The following is a 23,210-nucleotide window of genomic DNA, read 5'->3' as shown; positions in this document are numbered from 1 at the left end:
ACTTAGGAAAAAATTAAAAGCGATAAAACTCGGCATTCTTTTGGCAAGCCGAACTACCAACTACAAGCATCTCTGATACACGAATGCCAAATTCAAAAAATGTAACATATACAAAATTACACAATAGAAATTGCACCTGTGATGATATTGAAAGTTATACCAACACGTACTACGCATTGCGTCTGCACATCAATAAGTACATCATATCCCCAGCCCGAGGGTCACATGACAAAGTATCACATGACCCTCGGGAGTGAATCCGTACGTTCAGTGCGTGAAACATGCTGGGACACTATTATTTCACAACATTACAATGAGGCCTGCCGTAGCCTTTCAAGTTGCACATCATCTAATAACATGGCAGCCAGATCTGTGAATTTATACAGTGGATCAATGCAACTCAGAGTGAGGCTGGGAAGAAATCAAAAGAGAAGAGTCTGGTACCCAGTGCCAATTATAAACAAGTTGTCAGAGGTCACACTGAGGCATAATTGGTTATCGCAGGAACAGGTTATCTGCCCAAACACACAAAACTGGTTCCTGTGAAAACTTTTCCTCGACACACAAACACACTTAGCTATTATTTGTTTTTGAAGATGTCATTTTCTGCTTGGTACCTCAATGAAATAAGGGCATCTGAACCCAAGAATATTTACTCTACATAATAATGTTCACTACACTACAATTCTTCTCTACGCTAAATACTGTACAGAATCCTACCGGGGCACCCAACTAGTCAGAATTTTGGTTAGACCAAATGACAACCAAATAAAATAATACTAACTAAAAAAAAACATGCAATAATAATAATGATGATTCAAATAATCTACATGTACATGTATATAGAATATACAGTAAAGAGATATATAAATGTTTATTCATATAAATGTTTATATATTTACCGTTTATATATAAATTCAAAGGAAATACTATCATGCATGTCAAACAGCGGAACCAATGGCACTTATTTTACAGAAATGTTTTCTAATTTGTTGTTTGTTCACCATATATATTTTTTTCTTCAAGCATTACATTTCATGCTCAAAAGATCCCGTGGAATTCTGAGTGGGATTGTTTAGTTTATATATCACTCATAATTTCCTGGTACGTGTATTGGAGTAAAAAATGTTTATCAGTTAATGATTGAAACGTGTTAGGACAACAAAACAGATACTAGTTTTATCCAATTATGTTTTGCGGAATCATCAAGTGCTTTGTATTGCCTTGTCATCAGCGCCCAATTTCAGAAAGCTGCAATGCACAAACAAACTGGTTCGAACATGAAAATCTAGCTTAGCAAAAACAGGTTACCAGCTGAAAATGCCATGTAATGCATATTGAATGGTTCCCTGCAGATATGCTTAGCACCAATTTCTGCTTTAAAGATACAGCTGTATGAAAATGAGCTGGCCCCAAGTTATAGCACTGTGAACTCTTCCCTAAAAACCACCACCTAAGATGAAAAGTGCTTAGATTGAAGAAAGTAAATTTGAAATTGGACGACATTAGTGAAAACATTCCGAGGTAATAGGAAGTCACTTGAAACTTGTCAATGATCCAGGGTTTGATCTACAGATTTTGAACCCCCCCCCCCCAAACCTGACCCCAACCCACAAATGATGAAACTATTTGGGTACCTGTGTGGCTGGAGAAATAGACTTGATTCAAATCTTAGATCGCGGTTATTCTTCTGCCAGACACGAAAAATCGCCCCCACATTATTAGCTATCATGCGCCCTAACTCGTAGGCTAAATGACGAAGGTTGATCACAAGAGGGCGCTATTTGTAGCGGCTATCAGTTAATTTACACTACAGACAAATCAAAAATAAAAATAATTATTTATCAACTGCATTTTCAAATGACAAACAACATTTCACGAAGACCATAACAAATTAATGTGTACAAGGGACACAGAAATCTTAAACCAAACAAACGAAAAATGTGGACATTATATATGTTACCAATCTAATTGTATAAAATCAATACAAAAACAGCACAAGGTAAAGGGCAAAATTCAAACCAACCTCTCAGATTGTTCTTCGAAAGATCACAACAAAACACAAAAATTCCCAATTGTTTTTTACTAGTTGGTTCTGCAACTAGCTAGTAAAACGCCTTGTCAGACTGCGACCATTTATGGTCTAATTCCCTTCAAATACACACTGAAAGTTACGGCAGTAAATATAGGAGACCAGACTATTTTTTTGTCTGAATTGAAGACGTGCCGACAAGAAATCTACAATAATGACTAAGATTACCAAACAACAATTTGGCAGAAAAAAATTGTACAATAATAGTAATGATAATAATTTATAAAATAAATAAAAATCACAATTTGGACTTGTATCTTGCAAAAAAATCACCGTACAATACATCAAGCATTGCCGACTTTTAAATCTACTAAAGAAACCTTCAACATTTTCGTCCTTATTTGTTTGCTTTGCTTTGATGACCCACAATATCAAATCTTTTTTTTTTTTTTTTTTAGCGACCAATGATCCTTCTAATTGTCTTAGTTAATATCTACACTGTTAAACTTTGCATTAAAATGTAGCAGTAAATATTGAAATGTAGCAGTAAATTTCTTTGGTTACGATTTTAAAATGCACCTTTAAAAATACATTGCTCTTATCACATTTAATGTATATTCCTGGAAAAAAATATCATCAAGTAAATGAAAGAATCAAACAAAATGTAACGTTCAAAACTAGATGTACCAGCAAAGATTGCTTTAGTAATGTGAAGTATACACGGACAAAAGCTTTATTCCTCGTTACTTTTTACTCTAGAAAACGCAGAGCCATGAAACTGGGGCACAGGTTAAATCAATCAAAATGTAATGAACAAAGAACATAATAGCGGTTCTTGACAACAACACCAGACATCAAATCAAACCATAATGATGTAATCGGTTTAATCTTAAAGACACTGGACACCTTTGGTAATTGTCAAAGACCAGTCTTCTCACTCGGTGAATCTCACCATATTAATAAAATAACAAACCTGTGAAAATTTGAGCTCAATTGGTCGTCGAAGTTGCGAGATAATAATGAAAGAAAAAACACCCTTGTCACATGAAGGTGTGTGCTTTTAGATGCTTGATTTCGAGACCTCAAAATCTAATTCTGAGGTCTCAAAATCAAATTCAGGGAAAATTACTTCTTTCTCAAAAACTACGATACTTCAGAGGGAGCCGTTTCTCACAATGTATTATACTATCAACAGCTCCCCATTACTCGTTACCAATTAAGGTTTTATGCTAATAACTATTTTGAGTAATTACCAATAGTGTCCACTGCCTTTAAGTACATCATACATTTTAAAGGTCATTAGTTAGCAGATTATTCCATTATTAAATTGCATTGCTCAGGAAAACTCATTGAATAGACCCTATTTACAACATTTATTTACAGCGCACATTCATGTACACGCGCATCTCCTGTCCGGATTGTTCGGGAGTTGCGTAATCACGTGTACCATCCTTTGTGTGCACGTTTAGACACACATCACGATGGACTGGAAACACGCGTGTATGTGCGCTGTGCGTTTTGACTGGGGTCTATTCACATAATCTGAATATGTTAAATTAACATTCACCATAACACAGTCACACAAGTGTGCGCTCATTTTTGTCTGTCCATTTTAATAGTTTTTTTTTTTTTTTTTTTCTATTTTAATGAAGAGAAAACATAGCACGTTTTAATTTAATTTGTTACAAATTTTCTCGGTGAGTATTAATGTTTTCAAGTGCAGATTTACCACTGATTGAACCAGCTAAACTTACTGCCGCTTTGAAGACATGTGGATCAAACCTAGCAAAGTGTGGATTTTTATATCTTTTATCTCTTTTGTTTGTATTATTAGGCATCACAACCCAACTAAATGCTCCAACTAAACCCATAGCTGCCTTACTGCGTGTTAAAACCGTTCATCACGCATATGCTGTTAAGGCGATACCGCGAACGAAAACGATAACAATACAAATGTACGCCCTCAATTGGTTGAATGAGCGTGGGGGTGTTCTGCGTGGAGCATTTTAACCAATCGAGGGCCTGCATTTTTACCGTTATCGTTTTCGTTTTACCATTATCGGGGCCTGTGTGACTTGGCCTTTAGTGTCAAACTTTGAGAAAGCCTGTAGCTGAAAAAGAAAGTAGTCGATATCTTTGTACTCTCACTACTTGTGATATGGAATGGGAAACATGACAAAATATATGTCGTAATAAAATGTCCTCTGTGTTTTTTCCAATGGTATATTAGTGTTGAGATATGTTTATTGACAAGGAAGACAAAATTAATGTTTATTGTAACGCAACGCTACATGGGCTTAGGCAGGAATAGTTTTTAATGTGCTGTGACCAGCCAGGTAGATATGGGTAAAGGAACTCGAAACCCTCCAACTCAGAAATGAAAACAACCAACTTTTACCCATGGAAGTTGGTCATAACTATGCGTCAAGTATCTGATACACATCTTCCTTATATTTTACACCTTTGCCAAAAAAATAATAATAATTTAAATAATTATTTCAATGATATTTAAGTTACAATCCTCACGGATCTCTCAAAATTTCAAGAGCTTACAATAAACGCTGATGAAATTTATATGCCAAGCCTTCAATCGCAAAGCATCGGTTATGGCTTTAAAATACACGTAATGTCTCTTCATGGATTGGGTTTGATAAATAGAAAGGATTCATTGCGGCCACTCAACCTTAAACAAATCAAACACTCAATAACCATTTCCTGAATCAACCAATATCCATAAAGCGTCATATCATCGACCTTTTACCACGATTAAAGTATATATATATAAAAAAAAAAGGTTCAATGTCGGCTTTAGGGGGGTCATGGAAGAGATTAATATTATATTACATTGGTACAATAATACTCGTAATTAACACAAAATGACTTTAAGGCAAAGCAATATTCAGTTTAAAACTTGTCCACAATGAAGGGCTTTCAGAGTGGTGGGGGACAACTTAAAAAATTTGATTTGATTTGTTAATTAACGTTTCTGCGCTGTTACTCTAAGTTACAATTTTCTACTAAAAGTGCTGCATGTATACACAGTGGCCCTGGAAGAAGCTGGGGAAAGGTTGAGGGAGGAAGGAGGGGGAGTCAGATTGGATTGCTTAGCAACAAATGATTTTTACTTGCGTTGAAAACATAAAATGTGCACAACAGCAGTGATGATGCATATTGTATACTCAGTAAACCAAGGAACCATGGCTTAGGCTACGGTTTAGATGGCGCTTAGGCCTTTAAGGGTCTAAGTACTAAAAACACAAATGTCCACAGATTTACACTAAACTTACACAGTTTGACGATAATGATAGAAGACAGCTTCCCTGAAAATATTACTTGCTGAGGTGCTGTACTTTTTGAGAAATGAGTAAAACAATGTAAAGAAAATAATTTTCATCTCAGCGATCATGAGACGAAAATTATTTTAGCATGTAAAAACGTATTTTCATGAAATTGTTTTACTCATTTCTCAAACACTACAGCACCTCAGCAACTAATCTTCGTATGGTGTAAGTTTAATGTAAATCTGTAGACATAGTGTATTGTGTTACTAAAAGTACCCAAATCCTCGGTCTTTGTCTTAATAGGCACCACCATAGGCCTGCTTGGAGTCCCATACCAAAAGATTATGTTTAAATGACAGAGCCTCAGGCCATGTCCGAATTTGCGGCTACAGCTAGGGCTAGCGCTAGATTTTCATGCCATCGTGCGTTGAGGTATAGGACGTCCTTAGCAACAGCCGTAGCCGTAGCTAAAGATACCAATACGGATATGGACCCAAGTCTGTGGATAAAAGCAGTGGTTTAGGCTGTGCTTTAGGCAGCGCTTAGGCGGATACTGTGACTCAGCCTCTGTCTTAGGCACCATCTTAGGCCTGTTTAGAGTACCACACTCAAAGAGTGTTTTACTGACAGAGCCTGAGTCTGGGGCTAAATGTAGTAGTTTCTTATAGGGCCACTATCATCTAACGGTCAAGGAGACTAGACATTAGTCATCAGAAAGTCCAAGAGCTAGACAATGCACCCTCAATTGTTCCGCCATTTGAAGACAAATAATTAAAACGAGTGGATTGGACAATGTGGACAGCAGTTTTGATAATTTGTGAAGAAAAAAATCCCTGTTTGAACACAAGTTGTGTAGGACACACTCGTCACGAGCGTTTCCTTGATTAAACCAAATTTGCTTCTCTTCACCTATGAGTTAGACATTGTTTTTTCTTTAGCTCCGTTTGACAACGGCATTGAATGGAAGTCAACGCTTTGTAAAATAAAATAACCAGTTATTTGTAAGTAATTTTAAAAAACACGATCATTCTGCCGACCACACTGAATTCTTTGGCAACAAAATGGAATCCAGAACACATTTAACAGCTTTGGTTAATCATTATGATTAATCTTGTGATACTTCGTTTTTGGAAACTTTGAACTTCATTCCTCACTCCAACAAAATCCAACACCATGTCTAGTAACTCAACACCGAAACTGTTGAACTGTTGGATCCCGCTAACAAGTGAACTTGTTGGGATCCTCAGTCCAACAGAATCAAACAGGACAAGTTGTTGGACTTTGAATGGTTAGGAAATTTATAGTTTGAGTGACAAACACAGAGTTCCTTCCCTTCATCGAGAAATCATCACCGCCCAAACTCACAAAGCTACTCAGCAAGATTACCAGCTAAGCAAAGAATTGCAGGGAACCAGTCTCAGCCAAAGATTATAGAGAAACGAAGACGCAAGATGCGGAACTGAAGCTTTATCGTTTGTTGGTACGTTAAATACACACCGGCTAAGCAAAGAATTGCAGGGAACCAGTCTCAGCCAAAGATTATAGAGAACCGAAGACGCAAGATGCGGAACTGAAGCTTTATCGTTTGTTGGTACGTTAAATACACACCGGCTCCATTTCAGCAAGTGATTGTTTTGTTTTCCCATTGATAGGAATGGTCATTGTCTACACTGATCTTAGTGCACTGATATATTGTTGTATCAAAAGAGTTACTTGCCGAAATGGTGTCCAGTGGGATTTAAAATTTCAGCCTGAGTTCCACATCTTGCCCCTTCGGCGCTCTTCAAAGCCTTGTATTTTAAATAATTTATGGCCGGTAACCCGTTTCTACAGAGAAACATATTTTTTCTCTACTAAGCTTAGCAAGTTTGTCTGTTCGGGCAGCTCTGTGAGACTAGCCATCTGAAAACTACGATCCCACTTTACCAAAATTGGACATCACATCTTGTCACTGGATGAATAAACATAGACCTTACGCATTGACGTCATCCAGCCTACATCTTTGAGGTAAAACAGTGACAAAACAATCTAAAGTCACAGATTGGCCAATGAACAACTCCTTTTGTTCTGTGGGTCAGGGCGCCCAACTAAAATGACGTCATGTGCATAAGGTCTATTGTGGATCATCATTCTATGACTGCAATTATACAAAAATTATTGTTACAAGATACATAAAATATGTACAGCACATAAACTGTTTCATCGTTACAATTTGGCTTCGAGAATAGGAACAAATACGTACGGATGAACATGGACGAAGTGACTAACACCTGTATGACTACTTGACTGTGGAACAAGCGAAGACGACCAACTGGGAGATTAAGAATACTCAAATGGAACAACAGGACGCAATACTACCACTCCACATCAAAAACATTAAAAATTAAAAATTTAAACAAAACAAAAAAAGCTACTTGATGCCTCTCAGAGAAACCTTTGATTCTATCGTAAGTATTGTAGGACTGGGGTGGGGATGTGGAACTCGTAGACTCAGTAAATCTAGTGTCCTAACCACCCTGATTAGAAGATAACGAGCTTCAATCAACCACACTGAGCGCAGTCCATCAGACTACCATATTGACCAATCAGAAGTGCTTAACAAATGCGCATGAGATGCGCAAACCTGTGCATGGAATGACACAGATAGGCTTCCAGGCACAAATTTTAACATCGTACTCTTTCTCCGACAAGAATGGCAGGCAAGGGATGGGTTAAGATGTCTCCAGCGATCTTGAGAGATGTTACTCTTGTTATCAGAGTGGCGTAGCTATATGTCATCCTCAATCTGTCGATTCTCAGACAGGTTCGGCAGACCTCATTCACAACAAAAGTCTCTCACACTGTTCTAGATTTTTATCTTTTTTTCCTTATTTATTTTTTTTTTTGGGGGGGGGGGGGGGGATGGGGGAAGGGTGTTTTACTTCTTAAAGAAGTGCTTAAATCCGAGGAACGTATTGAAGAAGAAATCTAGCGTGCCCAGAGCATTGGAAACGGCATTGTTCTGACAAGACGTCCACGTTGTGTTCCAGGGAAGATCTCTGATGTCCACTGAGACGTTGACGTACAGCGGCTCCAGGGTCACATGGGGCACCGGATACCAGATGTTGAACAGACCGTCACTATCTACGCGTTCCCTACCATGCCTTAGAAGACAGTGCCTAAGGATGAAAGAAAAAGACAAGACAAAAAGGAAAATTACTCAGTGAGTTCTTAGACAGGTCATACATGTATGAGTCAATGCAGGAAGTTTCAAGGTTTAAGGTTTCAGTGTTTATTATTTCCACAGTAACATGGAAAACGGGCAATAATGTTTATACAGGTTCCAAATAACACATGTGTTTAAGCCATGAGGAAATAAATACTCATTTATGATACTGCAGTTTAACATTGACTCCCTGAACCTACTAAGATATATTGTCGATCACCGATCTGATTTAAGATTATTATGATAATGTGTACAGTATCAGATCAACTTAAAAACAGTGTAGATTTTAAAAAAAAATAGATCAATAAAAACATCCTTTTTCCTTATTTCCTCATAAATATAACTTACAATAGACTGTGCAAGGCTCCCTTGAAGTGTTTATATATAAAAATATTTAACTCATATTTTAGGGTTATACAATTTTTTTACAAAACCTGTTAATTTGTTTATGTTATAATTCTGCTTTTGTTTTGCTTTTATAATAATTTCCTTTGTATTTGGTGTTTTCGCCCTGGTTTACTATAGTCTTCAAGGACACCAGCACCATAGCGCTTCGAACAAATTATTATTACCATTATATTCTCTCCATTCCCACCCCCCACCCCACTCAGTGTAATTCTTTTCAAATTGCTTCGTAAAAATCAGGAAGAGACATCCAAAATCAATGAGAGTGATCAACCCAGGTCTCCATCAAGAGGAATGGCTGCGGCTACAAATTCTCACTCAATCGTTACGTTTGTAAAAATTTACGCCTCAATGAAATTCAATCGTATGTAAGGAACAATTGATTTCAGACCACTCAAGAAAACTCTCTTGACTCCAATGAGTAGAGAATACTCCACACAAACCTCCTGACTCCGTAAAAAAAAAGAATTAAACAGATTATCGACTGCGATCCAAAAGCCTTTCCTGCCATTGCCTGTCATGAAAATTTGTTTGGGAAAGCTTTGTACAGTGTATTTAGGGATTTAGTGGTTCTTTATCAACATCAAGTAGTAAACCACAAGGAAAATTGACTGGGTAAATTTAAAATAATTTGGGGTTGAAGAAAAGAAATTACTACAACCGGATTTTGAACCAACCACCTCATAATGGAAGTGCCAGCAGTCCACTAACTTAGCAATCTCTCCCCTACGTTTGCAGCCTCCCTATTTTGTCGAACACTTTGTCTGGGGTGCAATGCTAGCAAAACATATAAATAGAAGGAAAAAAAGGAAAACCCAGCCAATTTCCTTTTCATCAATTTTCAGCTAATTTGCAAACAACATATCGACCCCTCAAGAGTCAAAGAGTCCAGACTGAGTTAATTTTTGATGAAAGAGCCAGCTTTACTGTCATCATCTAGTGCGAAAACACTGCATCACAGAACCAGGGGCGTGATCATAAAACACTTGTTTAAAGACACTGGACACTATTGGTAATAACAAAGACCAGTCTTCTCACTTGGTGTATCTCAACATATGCACAGAATAACAAACCTGTGAAAATGTGAACTCAATTGGTCGTCGAAGTTGCAAGATAAAAATAGTGGGGGGGGGGGGGACAACCATATCACAGAAATTTGTTTGTTTGAGATGCTGGATTTCGGGACCTCAAAACCTCATTCTGAGGTCTTGAAACCAATGTCAAATATTTGAGTGGAAAATTACTTCTTTCTCGAAAGCTATGCTACTTCAGAGGGTGCCGTTCTACAATGTTTTATACTATCAACATCTCTCCATTGCTTGTTACCAAGTAAGGTTTTATGCTAATCATTATTTTGAGTAATTATGAATGGTGTCCAGTGCCTTAAAGGCTTGAAAAAGAGAAGCAAGGTTCCTGATGGTCTGGAGATGAGAGCCCCCTCGAGTCTCCATGTGAGAGGGTTTATAGAATCTCTACAATGTACATCACCATAAATGGAAAACATTTACCGAAGGCTACACCAATCTTATTTCTCCCCTCGATGGTCAGCTTACGCCTTTTCAAAAACAAAGTTGTGCGCAACCGAAGAAATGAAAAACAAGCCAGAAAGGCAGGGGGTGATAGGTGGGGGAAAGCCTCGTAAACCATAAGTATATATAAGGCAACGCACAAATTGAGGGCGAGCGATTCTCCTAGGATGCCTCGGACATATCAAATGTTGCGAGCGATAAAATCAGGGTTAATTGACTTACTTTCTGATCAAGTCTGATGTATACACCCATGCATCTCATTTCTGGACAAGAGCAGCTCTTTGCTTGAAGCCCAAATGCACTCTCAGGTACGTTTGACAAACATGATTGATTGCAACCTCATCCCCCAAAGAGACTTTTTATAAGAAATCTTGTGTAAAAGCTTTCTAGATGAGGCACTGCAAAACCTTGTGGCCCATAATAATAATAATATAATGAACAGTTCTTGTACGACACAAAATTACAGTGAAGTCACAAAGAGCTTTTGGGAAGTCAAGAGTGAAAAACCAGGACAACTGAATACAAAAATTACACAAAATACAGTAAAAACTACAAAGTCTTGAGTTATATAGGTTTCAATATGAGGCACTGCATAAAACTTGTGGCACATTTATCAAGAACGCTTTTGATTGCTTTCATATTTTTTTTGTACATTTATAACATGAAATTGAATAGTTGTTTTCATGAAAAGCTAGCTTATTAATATTATTATTAGCAGCGTCCCCCCCCCCCCGAGTATTGATGCAATAAACAAAAAACCTCCACTAATTTATATATTTATAAATGTCATTACTTGATTACTATAGCCACTTCACTTATAAAATGACGGATAGAGGAGAAGGAGTCAAAAATTTGACTCCCCTAAATGGCCAACCGTGTTAGTTGATGAGGTAAACGGAAAACAGTGTATCGAGGCATGCTTGTGTGGATCATTGTATTCCACTTTTACAACATCTTTTCCAACCATATGCATTTATAACAAACGGTTATTAACGCTTTTTATAGACCAACTCGTCCGATCCACGGCAACGTGTTCCTTTAAAGACACTGGACACTATTGGTAATTGTCAAAGAACAGTCTTCTCACTTTGTGCATCTCAACATACACATAAAATAACAAACCTGTGAAAATTTGAGCTCAACCGGTCGTCGAAGTTGCGAGATAATAATGAAAGAAAAAACACCCTTGTCACACAAAGTTGTGTGCTTTCAGATGCTTGATTTCGAGACCTCAAATTCTAAATCCGCTCGGTCTCAAAATCAAATTCGTGGAAAATTACTTCTTTCTGAAAACTATGTTATTTCAGAGGGAGCCATTTCTCACAGTGTTTTATACTATCAACCTCTCCCCATTACTCGCTACTAATTAAGGTTTTATGCTAATAATTATTTTGAGTAATTACCAATAGTGTCCACTGCCTTTAACCAGGACTGATATTGTGATTGTGTATGGTAATAATAGCAAGTAAGCTTGGGCGATATCACGATATTATCGAATACGCGATATCAATTTGGACACGATTTCGATATCGGATGGATTTGGTTTTAATCGAAATATCGATATATCGCGATATATCGCAATAATTGCGATATATCGATATATCGATTAAATATCGCGATGTATTTGCTAGCTGAGACATCTTGCACCCCATAGGTTTGGAGTAAAACCAGAAGAATAGGTCATTAGAACACCTCTCTTATGCTAGGACTGTCTCTTCTACAACTTTCACTTGGAGTTTTAAGACTGATGATGTCAAATTTCATTAATCGCGATTATATCGAATATCGCGATATATTGTCAGCGATATATCGTGAATAAAATAAATCGATATCGCCCAAGCTTAATAGCAAGCGCAGTTGTTTACATAGTCATTTCACTTTACCTACTGTACATGTAGCTGTTTTACATATATACGCATACGTGGGTCATTCAACTCAGCTGAATTGCATAGTGCTATAACAAACATAGCTTTAGTTCTTTTCACCATTGACACGTAAGCCATTTCAAGATGGCATTGTCTACTGTGTGCGCTGAAGATCCCTGTAAAACCATTACAAAGTGCTACATACATGTTAATGGGTCTCATTATTCAAAACATAGCTCTGCTTATCCTGTTTACAATTTTTATTTTATTTTAAACAGCCCTTTGATATGCTACTACATGTAGGTGTGCGATATAGTGCTACAGTATGAAGCAACCAAAGCGCTAAACAAGTACAACCAATTCTGTCTTAATTTTGCACAAAAATTCTCTACCTTTTAATCTCTGTATATTTTCCTGCAACTCAACCTTTTTGGTCGCCATGGGAATTTTGTTTTAAAAGAATAAACCAATAATACAAATAAAAAATAAATGAAAAAAAAATATATTAAGAAAACCCAGTATTATTATGACTTTTATTTCACTAAGCAAACACCTCTTATGTCTGAGCACCAAACCTACCATGCCTATAGATATGCAAGTAATTTCTAAGAGGTTATTATTTTTCCAGACACCGTCGGACGACACCTACTGTTGCATACTAATCAAGCCTAATGCGATGTACATAATGGCCCACTGAGACAGTAGGCCTAGTGGATAGAGTGCACCATGTTACACGCACAGGCACCACTGCATCACCATTCATGTATTATTTAATTCTTGCAGTGAGAGGAGAAAGGAAACATTGATTTTAATCAGCATTTAACCGTCGTACAAGAGACAGCTTCTTAATCAAATTATTATCTTTTGGGATTCCGTTCACTAGTCAAGATAACCTATGTATAACTGAGGCTTTGGGGCGAGTCGTTCTGACCCCCACCCCCTTTGCGATGCTGATGGGAATAAATTATCTGTTGTAAGTACTGCACACATGTAGCATGACCAAAGATGTTGGCGAAATGACAAAACAAATCTATATACACTGCTTTCGGTTGCAGCACAATGTACACTGCTGTTATAAATACATATGAATCGTGGATGAGTCTCAAATTACCAGGGCGGGTACGTTAGCATTCTACTTCTGCAGAAAGTGGAAGGATGCGGATTTGAGTTCTATATGGATGAATTGTAATTTTTGTTCAGGCAACCGTACAGCTAGAGCGGCCCTTAAAAATCAATCCTTTACTTCGTTAGCCCATATCAGAGAAAGCCAATTAGCCCATATCAAAACAGGAAATACATGTAGCATGTTGTGCATGACAGCTGTATGCACGTACAACAATGTTACGGCCCGATACGCTAGTTTGCGCATGAACCCTGCACTGAGTTCAGTCTTCTTTTTTAAAAACCTTATGTTGCGCATCTGCGACAAGTCTGACATTTCTCATCCCTGAATGTGACCACACGAGGGAGCTTTTCGTGGACTTTCCCCGCAGCAACCAACTAAAAATATGGACTTGACACGTCCAAAAAGTATGGTTGGAAACCAGCAGTCTCCTGAAGATTGGAAGAGTATTCGGTAAAAAAGCGTTGAGACATCTGGTTCTACCCAGAACCACCATCACTCGAATCATCCTCAAGCTGATGCTCATTGTCCACAAAGCACTCAATGGCAAGGCTCCCCACTATATTTCTGAACTTCTTCAATTTTACACTCCATCAAGGAATTTTCGATCAAGTTCCATGCTTCTTCTCATTGAACCCAAGTCTTGACACTCATGGGGTGACAGGTCTTTTTCTTCAGCTATGCCACGCATGTGGAACTCTCTACCACTTAATCTCAGATCTTGTCTTTGTACCACAACATTCAAATCTCTTCTCAAAACTTATTTTATGTCACAGGTTTTCAAGGACTAATTTTGTTGTGTCTGTTTTTCTTTGTTTTGTTTGTTTTGGTTTTTACTGCGCCTTGAACACCCAGCAGAGTGGATACATGCGCATTACAAGTCGTATTACTATTATTATCATTATTATTATTATATCTACATGGTGTCACCACAAAATATTTCTCATTACGCCCAAACACTTACCTAACTTTGTTGCTCTCTGCCTGCTTATGATCTTGTCGTATCGTATTATAGAAGCCCACCTCCCCTACGGGGCGTGTTCTATTGTAGCCATGCAGTAGGATGCGGCCATAGATGGCGTCGTCTTCCACGCCCCAGCCCCAGTAAACATTGGGGAAGCCGTTGATCACCTCCATCTGCTTCTTGGTCACCCCAAAGACTTGGCCAAAGATGTCCGGATACAATATTCTATAATGTAATTTGTATTAAAAAAATCAAATATTTTGTTAAGCAAATATGATGAGACAGGAAAAGTATTTATAAGGCGCTACACAAAGAACAGAGCGCCTAAAAAAGTGAGGTCAACGCAAGAACAAAACTAACGCGAAACAAAAACTGACCAGCGACGAGCCAAAAGATAAACAATAAAGAGGAGCAAGTTAGGATGGTTCTGGGAACAAAGGTGTCTTTGCGGACGATGCAGTGTAAGATGGTCTTCCTATGGGTACGAGTCATGGCAGAGGTCGCCCCAAAGTGGCATGGTAGAAGACTTCTAAGTTGAGAATGGCACAACTGAAATGGAACTAGGGCCCAATTCCATGGTTCTGCTTACTGTAAGCACAGAATTGACGCTTAAAGAGGCAGGGAATTCTGTGCTTACGGCAAGCGTATTTCACGCGTAAGCGGTGAATTTTTGCTTCCACGATACTAGGCATTCTACACTAACAAGGCTAGCGCAGAAATTTGGCACTTGCACGTAAGCGGGGAATCGTGATCGTAAGCACAGAATTCGGCGGTAAGCAGAGCCATGAAATTGGGCCCAGGTGATGGTGGCGACTTCAGGAACACACCCCCATTACAATTTGAGGATGAGGCAGCCACGGACGCAAGTCTTGCTGAATGATGAAAATGTGACAAATATTATCTGACAACAAAAGTTTTTGGAGACCTTGTGTGCCCCTCATTTTGTGTGCCCATTGTTAAGCAAAACAATGTCCTGAGCAGAATTTTTCAGCTACCTGGCAAGTAGATACACACATGGTGTTACCGCAAACCAAATATACATTGATACCTCACCATGCAATGCCTCAAATCCTATATAAGTGGCTTTACTTACTTGTAATCCCAAGTATCCTCGCCGGACATGAAGTGGCGAGGCATCTGACCACAGCCGTAGTAATTTGCATAGCTGAGTGGTATGTGGTCCACGTCGTGATGAACGAAGCAATCCCATTCGTTGAATCGTAGCGACTCTAAAAATCCTACATTCATAAGGAACGCTTTATTGAAAGGTTCCTTATTATTCTGAAAATGAGAAACAAAAAAAAGGAAAGACAAATTATGACTGAGATGTGTTAATAAAAAAGAAAAAAAAGTGACAAATATATTTGAATATCTGTGCATACATGTAACTATCTTTCTAGGAAATTTCAAAGAGAGCAATTTTGCAAGGGTCCCTTGCTTAATTTGTAGCATGGTTTTAAAAATGTATAAAATGTACCTCGTGTGAAAGGAAAGGACAACAACTTTTCCTACAGTCCAAGTTCTCTTGCAAAATCTTGTCAAGCAATCGCTACATTTTACCACCATGCTAAAATTAAGCTAGGGACCCCAGTTAAATTGCTGTCGTGTGAATAGTACTTAAAGTCAACTGTACGTATACAATTGTCTACTTTTCTGGGGCACAACCCACATTCCTTGGCAACTTAGGATTACAGGTGTGCATGATCAGACTGTAATGCAATATTCAAGCACAGTGGAACATATTCTATGACCCAAGCAGAATCTAGTGTGTGCCAATCCAATGAAATGCACATTAGCGTACTAAGAAACCACCTTGGAAACACAACAACCCAATACCAATTGTACTTTACTAAAAACTACTTTTGAAGTGCTAACAAAAAAAGTACTCCAGTGGAATGTTGTGCACTTAATTATAATGAAGGTTGACAAATACTGGCTCAACAGGAAACTCTCAGCCCCCCCCCCCTTCCTTTTTTGTTGCACTTTCTACCACTCAAAATTTCATCTTTTTTTACCCCATTTGACTGCAATCTTTTACACCAGTTTGCATGCCGGCCTACTTGCTTATGTCTGCAGTTTTGTTGTCCTTAAAGACACTAATGGTAATTGTCAAAGACCGGTCTTCTCTCTTGGTGTACCTCAACATATGCACAAAGTAACAAACCTGTGAAAATTTGAGCTCAATTGGTCGTCGAAGTTGCGAGATGATAATGAAAGGAAAAAACACCCCTGTCACACAAAGTTGTATGCTTCTCGATGCTTGATTTCGAGACCTCAAATTCTAAATCCGAGGTCTGAAAATCAAATCCGTGGAAAATTACGTTACTTCAGAGGGAGCCGTTTCTCACAATGTTTTATTCCATCAACCTCTCCCTATTACTTGTTACCAAGTAAGGTTTTATGCTAATATATATTTTGAGTAATTACCAATAGTGTACACTGCCTTTAATAATTATAGCCTTCCAGAACAACTTTACCAGGTAAAAAAATGTCAGGCCTTTTAATATTTTGGTGCATCCATATAAAAAAAAAAGTCTAGGTTTTGCTGGCACCAAATTTGACACCAACAACTGGAGTAAAGAAGTTAGAAGAAGGGTTCGACTAAGCTTTTTTTAAACATATTGCAGACATGACATGTTTGGGTACATACACAAGTAGTGTACACCATACACGTACATCCAATAATTGTACAGTATAAATTTTTAGGCTCTAGTTTCAGTTTTGAAAAAAAAAAACAATTCTTGGCTGCATTTAAAAGTATTCTTGGCTGCATTTTAAAGTTCTTCACTTTCACAGGGCCAAAGATATGAGCTTTAGGCTTAAAAAATGTCACAATACTTGCAAAAATATTTTAAGTACACATGTGGCTAATGCCACACCCACCCCAAACAGGACCAAATTTCATAGAAAAGGCTGCTTACTATATTTTTTTCTGCTAAGCAAAAATAAGCAGGACACCAATCACAAATGGCAAGTGACATACTGTACACATGTAGAATTTGGGCTGGTAATCTTATTGAGGTAAGCACAATTAAGCTATGATTTAGTTATTTTTTATTTTTTTAAAGCCCTCAGAAATTAGTCAGCAGTTACGCCACTGCCAAGTGTGACTGTGAGGTAATGGAAAATTACTACTGCACGTGTACCATTGCACCTTGTACTTAAGAATGTACATGTACTCATACTGCACAATAGAATCTATTGGTTACAACAGCGTCATAATAAATCATTTACAGACTGCTTCCTGTTAGCATTTTGAAGGGTACAACAAAAAAAGGTTATACCATGGTTTCCTTCCTCTGCGGTTGAACAAAGTTATTTTCATTTCGTTCCAAAAACAGGACACTTCTTCTCAGAACTGAGAAGTCTCCCGAACAATCCAAAAAATCTACTCCGTGGTAGTAGCATATATAGCAAGACAGTTCTCTAAGAACAAACTCTACCTGTCAAGTAGACACACACATGGTGTTACCGAAAAACCAAATTAAACATGCAATATATTCATTCAAACATTCTTTCCTTTTCGTTTTTAGCAGTGTGCAAAATATTGCATTATTCAGGTATACTTTGGGGAAATTACTCCATAAGTAAATGTACATGTACATAAAAGCTAACTCAGTAAAAGGATGCTGGAGAGCTGTTGATATTATTAAACATTGTTGGAAACGACACCCTTTGAAGTATCTGAGCAGTTTTAAAGCCATTATACACTTTCCGTACAGAAAAAAAAAAAAAAAGTTCGCAGATTTACAAATAACTTACAGGGTTCACAGAAGGTAGTGGTGAACTTGAAATATTATTCCATGAAGTGCTTTACTTTTTGAGAAAACATGAAAACAATATCAATTCTTGATAGCGAGAATTACGAGTTTATTTTTACACGTGTCATGACACGAGGAAACGTGCGGAAACAAGGGTGGGTTTTCCCGTTACTTTCTCCCGACTCCGATGACCGATTGAGCCTAATTTTTCACAGGTTTGTTATTTCATATAGAAGTTGTGATACACGAAGTGTGGGCCTTGGACAATACTGTTTACCGAAAGAGTCCAATGGCTTTTAAAGAAAAAGGCTGTTTTTCACCACAAATTTGATCAAAGAAAGATTTTGGGCATGAAGCCCTTCTCAGGCATCTGAGAGCACACAATGCTACGCAACAATGGTGGTTCCGAATTTTATAAATCTGCATTTAAATGGCCGATTGAGCTCAACTTTTCACTGGTTAGTTATTTTATGCGTATGCTGGAATACATCAAGTGAGATTCTAGCTGGTCTTTGGCAATTACCAAAAGCACATCCTGATTTTAATGAGTTGAATGTCCCACAAACAAAGCTCAAGCCGCTAGTCGCATTAGTGCACGACTCCAAGATAGTGTACTGAAAGACAGGTCAAAGGTCAGCAAGTTTGTTGACCCAGAAGTGAATAAAGTACTTGGCAGGAAGTACTACTTTGTCTGGTTGAAGCAAGGTTGTTGAAAGGCGTAAGTCACGAGAAACGTTACAGTACATAAGACATGTAGTAGGCCTACAGTGTACAGTTTCTTATTGTAGTTTAATAGTATCTTATTTGCCTTGCTGTAAAGATACATCCAACACCAATGTACCATACAAAAATGGTATGGATAGAAAACATTGTTAAATTCCAGTCTGAAAGATGAAGTTCGGACTACAGTCATTTTCTCAGGAAGCATTTCCCTCTGAAATTGAGACACTTTCAAGAAGACTGTGCCTGAAAAACTTAAGAACATCCACAACTTAAGAACATCCACAACTCTTTAAAAGGGTATCAGTATTATACCAAGAAAAATCCTCTGAATTTTAATCAACAAGGATTTATTTCTTCTTGTGCCTTTGAGAGAACGAATAACTAGTGATTCAAACTGCCGAGTCCTCGGTTAACAAGTGCGTTATCACGAAAAAAGCAAAGTTTATTGTAAAGGAAATTAGATTAGATTTGTTATGTCTTTTGCCTAAAACCAGGAAGTATCTTTATCTGAACATCAAAGAACCAAACCGGGATTAGAAAAAATTTAAAATAAAGATCTACATTTTATGTAATGGCTAAAAATTGGTCCAGAGACCTATTTCTTTGTAACACAGCCGCCTTTTGTAGAAGCGATCCCATTACGATACACAGAGTCAGTTTTCAGATTTCTTACGGCAGCAGTTAACATCAAAGGTCCTTTTCCCTTCTCATACTTGTCGAGAAATTTACGCCGAGTCTTTCGCTGTCAGTGACACTGAAGTGCTATTCACACGACAGCAATTTAACTGAGGTCCCTTGCTTAATTTTAGCATGGTTGTAAAATGTAGCAATTGTTTGACAGCATTTTACAAGAGACCTTGAATAGTACAACATTTGTTGTCCTTTCACGCGAGGTACATTTTGTAAAATTTTACAACCAGGCTACAATTTAGCAAGGCTCCCTTGCCAAATTGCTGTCAGGTGAAAAGCATTTAAAGCCCCTTTCACACGAGAGCAATTTAGCAAGGGTCTCTTGCCAAATTGTAACCAGGTTGTACAATTTTACGAAATGTACCTCGTGTGAAAGGACAAAATTGTTTCTACTGTCCAAGCAAAATCTTGTCTTACACCGTTACATTTTACAACCTAGCTAAAATTAAACAAGGGACCCTAGTTTAATTTATTTCATGTGAATAGCACTTAAGCAGCCACTCCAATACAGTTCTCTCTTTAATCAATCTAGAATGGAACAAGCCAGACCAGACACTATCCTTTCATCCGGACATATCTAATACTGATAACTTATCCCCGAAACTGAATGAGCACTGATTGAAGTTTTTTTGTGATCGTCGCTTCATATGAGCAACTTGTGAGTATGTAATTAAATATTGGCGGTTGAAAAAGGAAAATCGAATCAATCATGATAACGTATACATTACTGGCCGTTGACAAAAATTGTGTCGTCCACAATATTTCAAACTAATCTACTTTCAGAGGACCCTCAACAGGACCCAACTTCATGCAATCAAGCAAATGGATTCATTAAAAATTTGTTCATAATTGAAAAACCATAATCTGCTTATAAATGCACAGTTTTCCTATTCTGTCGCAAACTAACACGGTCAGCCATTTTGTGGAGTACAAATTTTTGACTCCATAAAAAGGCCAACCGTGTTAGTTCGCGACATAAAAGGAAAACCATGCAAGTTCAAAGCATGTTTGTGTGGTTGATAGTTTAAAACATTGTGAGAAACGGCTCCCTCTGTTTTCGAGAAGGTCTCGAAATCAAGCGTCTGAAAGCACACAACTTTGTGTGACAAGGGTGTTTTTTTTTTCTTTCATAGTTATCTCACAACTCTGACTACCAATCAAGCTCAAATTTTCACAGATTTGTTATTTTATGCATATGTTGAGATACACCAAGTGAGAAGACAGGTCTTTGACAATTACCAATTAGTGTCCAGTGTCCTTTTCAAAGACCAACTCGCCCGACCCAAGGTGAAAGTTAAAACATCAAAGAGATGACAGTGAATGAGAAATTATTTTATATTTGAGCTGTTAGTATACATTGGCTTCAGATTCATGTACATGTAGGAATTGTTGCAAATAAAAAATACAATTTATTTTAGCATTTTAGCATAAAGGTATTTTTGAAAATTTCACACCTGTTTCTCCACACAGGTAATATTTTTTTGACAAACAACTAATTAAGCTGGATCGCATCACACAAAAATTATTCAACAAAAAATAGCTTCCCCCTAATCACACAAATGTAACAATTGAAAACCATGGAAACGATATTCTGGAAATTGCCCGTTTGACCGCGCTTCCTTTCAGAGAAAAGTGCAGCGCATTATTAGAAAAAGAGACATTCATTGTACTCTTAATTATCTCAAAAATAGTTAATGGCCTGACTTTTCGACCCTAGCAGAGTCTTTCTCGAAGGCTGAATGACAACGCAACAAACATAAGCGGGTAATCAAGTTTACCATTATTTATAAGCAACAGCTAATTCTATTTTCTTATTAAAGACTATTGGTAATTGTCAAAATCCAGTCTCCTCACTTGGTGTATCTCAACATAAGCATAAAATAACAAACCCGTGAAAATTTGAGCTCGATTGGTCGTCGAAGTTGCGAGATAACTATGAAAGAAAAAAACAGCCTTGTCACACGAAGTTGTGTGCTTTCAGATGCTTGACCTCAAATTCTAAACTTGAGGTCTCGAAATCAAATTCGTGGAAAATTACTTCTTTCTCGAAAACTACGTCACTTCAGAGGGATCTGTTTCTCACAATGTTTTATACTATCAACCTCTTCCCATTACTCCAAATCAATAAAGGTTTTATGCTAATAATTCTTTTAAGTATTACCAATAGTGTCCACTGCCTTTAATTATCTCCTTTAAAAAAAACCTACTCAGCAGCAGTCAAAATAAATTCAGTGCATCTCAAATTATTTATTCACCACTCAACTGATGTCGTTCTTGACTACAAAGCAGTTACACGCTCAACATTTCCAAGGACAAAATAAGCCCTTAAGACTTTAGAAACGTTGTCTCTGTCTGAGCTAGCTCCCTAGCCCCCCCCCCCCCTCCCCTAGGTCAAAATCACTGAAACTGAACACTGCAACGACCAACAATTGTAAATTCATGAAATCCCCCACCCCTTTTTTGATTTCTCCCTAATTTCTTTTTTCTTTTCTTTTTTAGGGGGGGGGGGCGGTCTTCTAATCCTCGCTAGCTCGCTAGCTCGCAAAGATCAACATAGTAGAGAGCACACATCGGCCGCAAGGGAATCAAATTACAGGATGATTTCTGCGTACACAGCCCAGTCAAATTATTCCTTGAATTGCATTTTAGTGGCTACTGTATCCTGAAGCTGACATTAAAAAGGCCTCCAACAAGTGCGGTTAGACTATTTATAATTTTCTTTTTTTTCACATTCTATCACACAAAAAAGATGTACAAATCGTGTTCAATCTCATCAAATAAAAACCCTGAGCCAAAATTGAACACAATTTTGTTGTGCACGCATACACTTGTATAATTATATTGAAAATTATTGAGTAGGCTTAATTGTATGTAACTAAAGGCAGCAAAAAGAAGTTTTTTTAACTATAACTAATAAAATGTTTCTTTTCAAATTCTCCAATTCAATTTGCTTTTTTGCAGATTTAAAGATGGCAACGAATTTTATTTTATTTGCCAATATATTTTGAGCATTTTTTTAAAAGCCATTGGACCCTTTCGGTACAGAAACAAAAATAAACGTTCACAGATTTATAAGAAAGTAACTAACAGGGTTTACAGAAGGTAGTGGTGAAAGACTTCTCTTGAAATATTATTCCATGAAATGCTTTACTTTTTGAGAAAACAGTAAAACAATATCAATTCTCGATAGCGAGAATTACGGATACAAGGGCGGGTTTTCCTGTTATTTTCTCCGGACTCCGATGACTGATTGAGCCTAAATTTTCACAGGTTTGTTATTTGATATAGAAGTAGTGATACACGAAGTGTGGGCCTTGGACAATAGACCTTATGCACATGACGTCATTTCAGTACGGCGCCCCCGCATTGAGGTCAAAAGGAGATTGTTCATTGGTCAATCTATGTGCGTTTTGATTGTTTCGTCACCGTTTGACCTCAAAGATGGCAGCTGGATGACGTCAATGCATAAGGTCTATACTGTTTACCGAAAGGGTCCAATGGCTTTAAAAGACTGATGTATGTTACCCCTACGTGGCCACAAAGCATTCAGAATGGAAAAGAGGACTTTTGATGATGTCATTGTGACCCTTTCTTTTGTGTAGGGGGGGGGGGTCTGGATTTGTAAAGAATTA

The 23,210-nt window shown here is 37.6% G+C and overlaps 1 protein-coding gene across 2 annotated transcripts in view; it reads right to left on the bottom strand.

Annotated features, from left to right (window-relative positions):
• Positions 1-8,202: 8,202 nt before the first annotated feature.
• The window catches only part of LOC117304503 (beta-1,4-galactosyltransferase 6-like), a 56,150-nt gene continuing 41,142 nt past the window's right edge, over positions 8,203-23,210 (bottom strand). For both annotated transcript variants that reach the window (XM_033789008.1, XM_033789007.1), the window contains exons 6-8: positions 15,498-15,685; positions 14,405-14,629; positions 8,203-8,471 (exon numbers count right to left, since the gene is read on the bottom strand). In XM_033789008.1, the coding sequence (XP_033644899.1) occupies positions 8,231-8,471; positions 14,405-14,629; positions 15,498-15,685 (654 nt within the window). In that variant the 3' untranslated portion in view covers positions 8,203-8,230. The remainder of the gene's footprint in view (positions 8,472-14,404; positions 14,630-15,497; positions 15,686-23,210) is intronic.

Source organism: Asterias rubens, chromosome 21 (assembly GCF_902459465.1).
Source record: "Asterias rubens chromosome 21, eAstRub1.3, whole genome shotgun sequence".
Lineage (NCBI taxonomy): Eukaryota > Metazoa > Echinodermata > Asteroidea > Forcipulatida > Asteriidae > Asterias > Asterias rubens.
The sequence above is the reverse complement of the archived record's forward strand: the minus strand, read 5'-3'. Positions and strand labels throughout refer to the sequence as shown.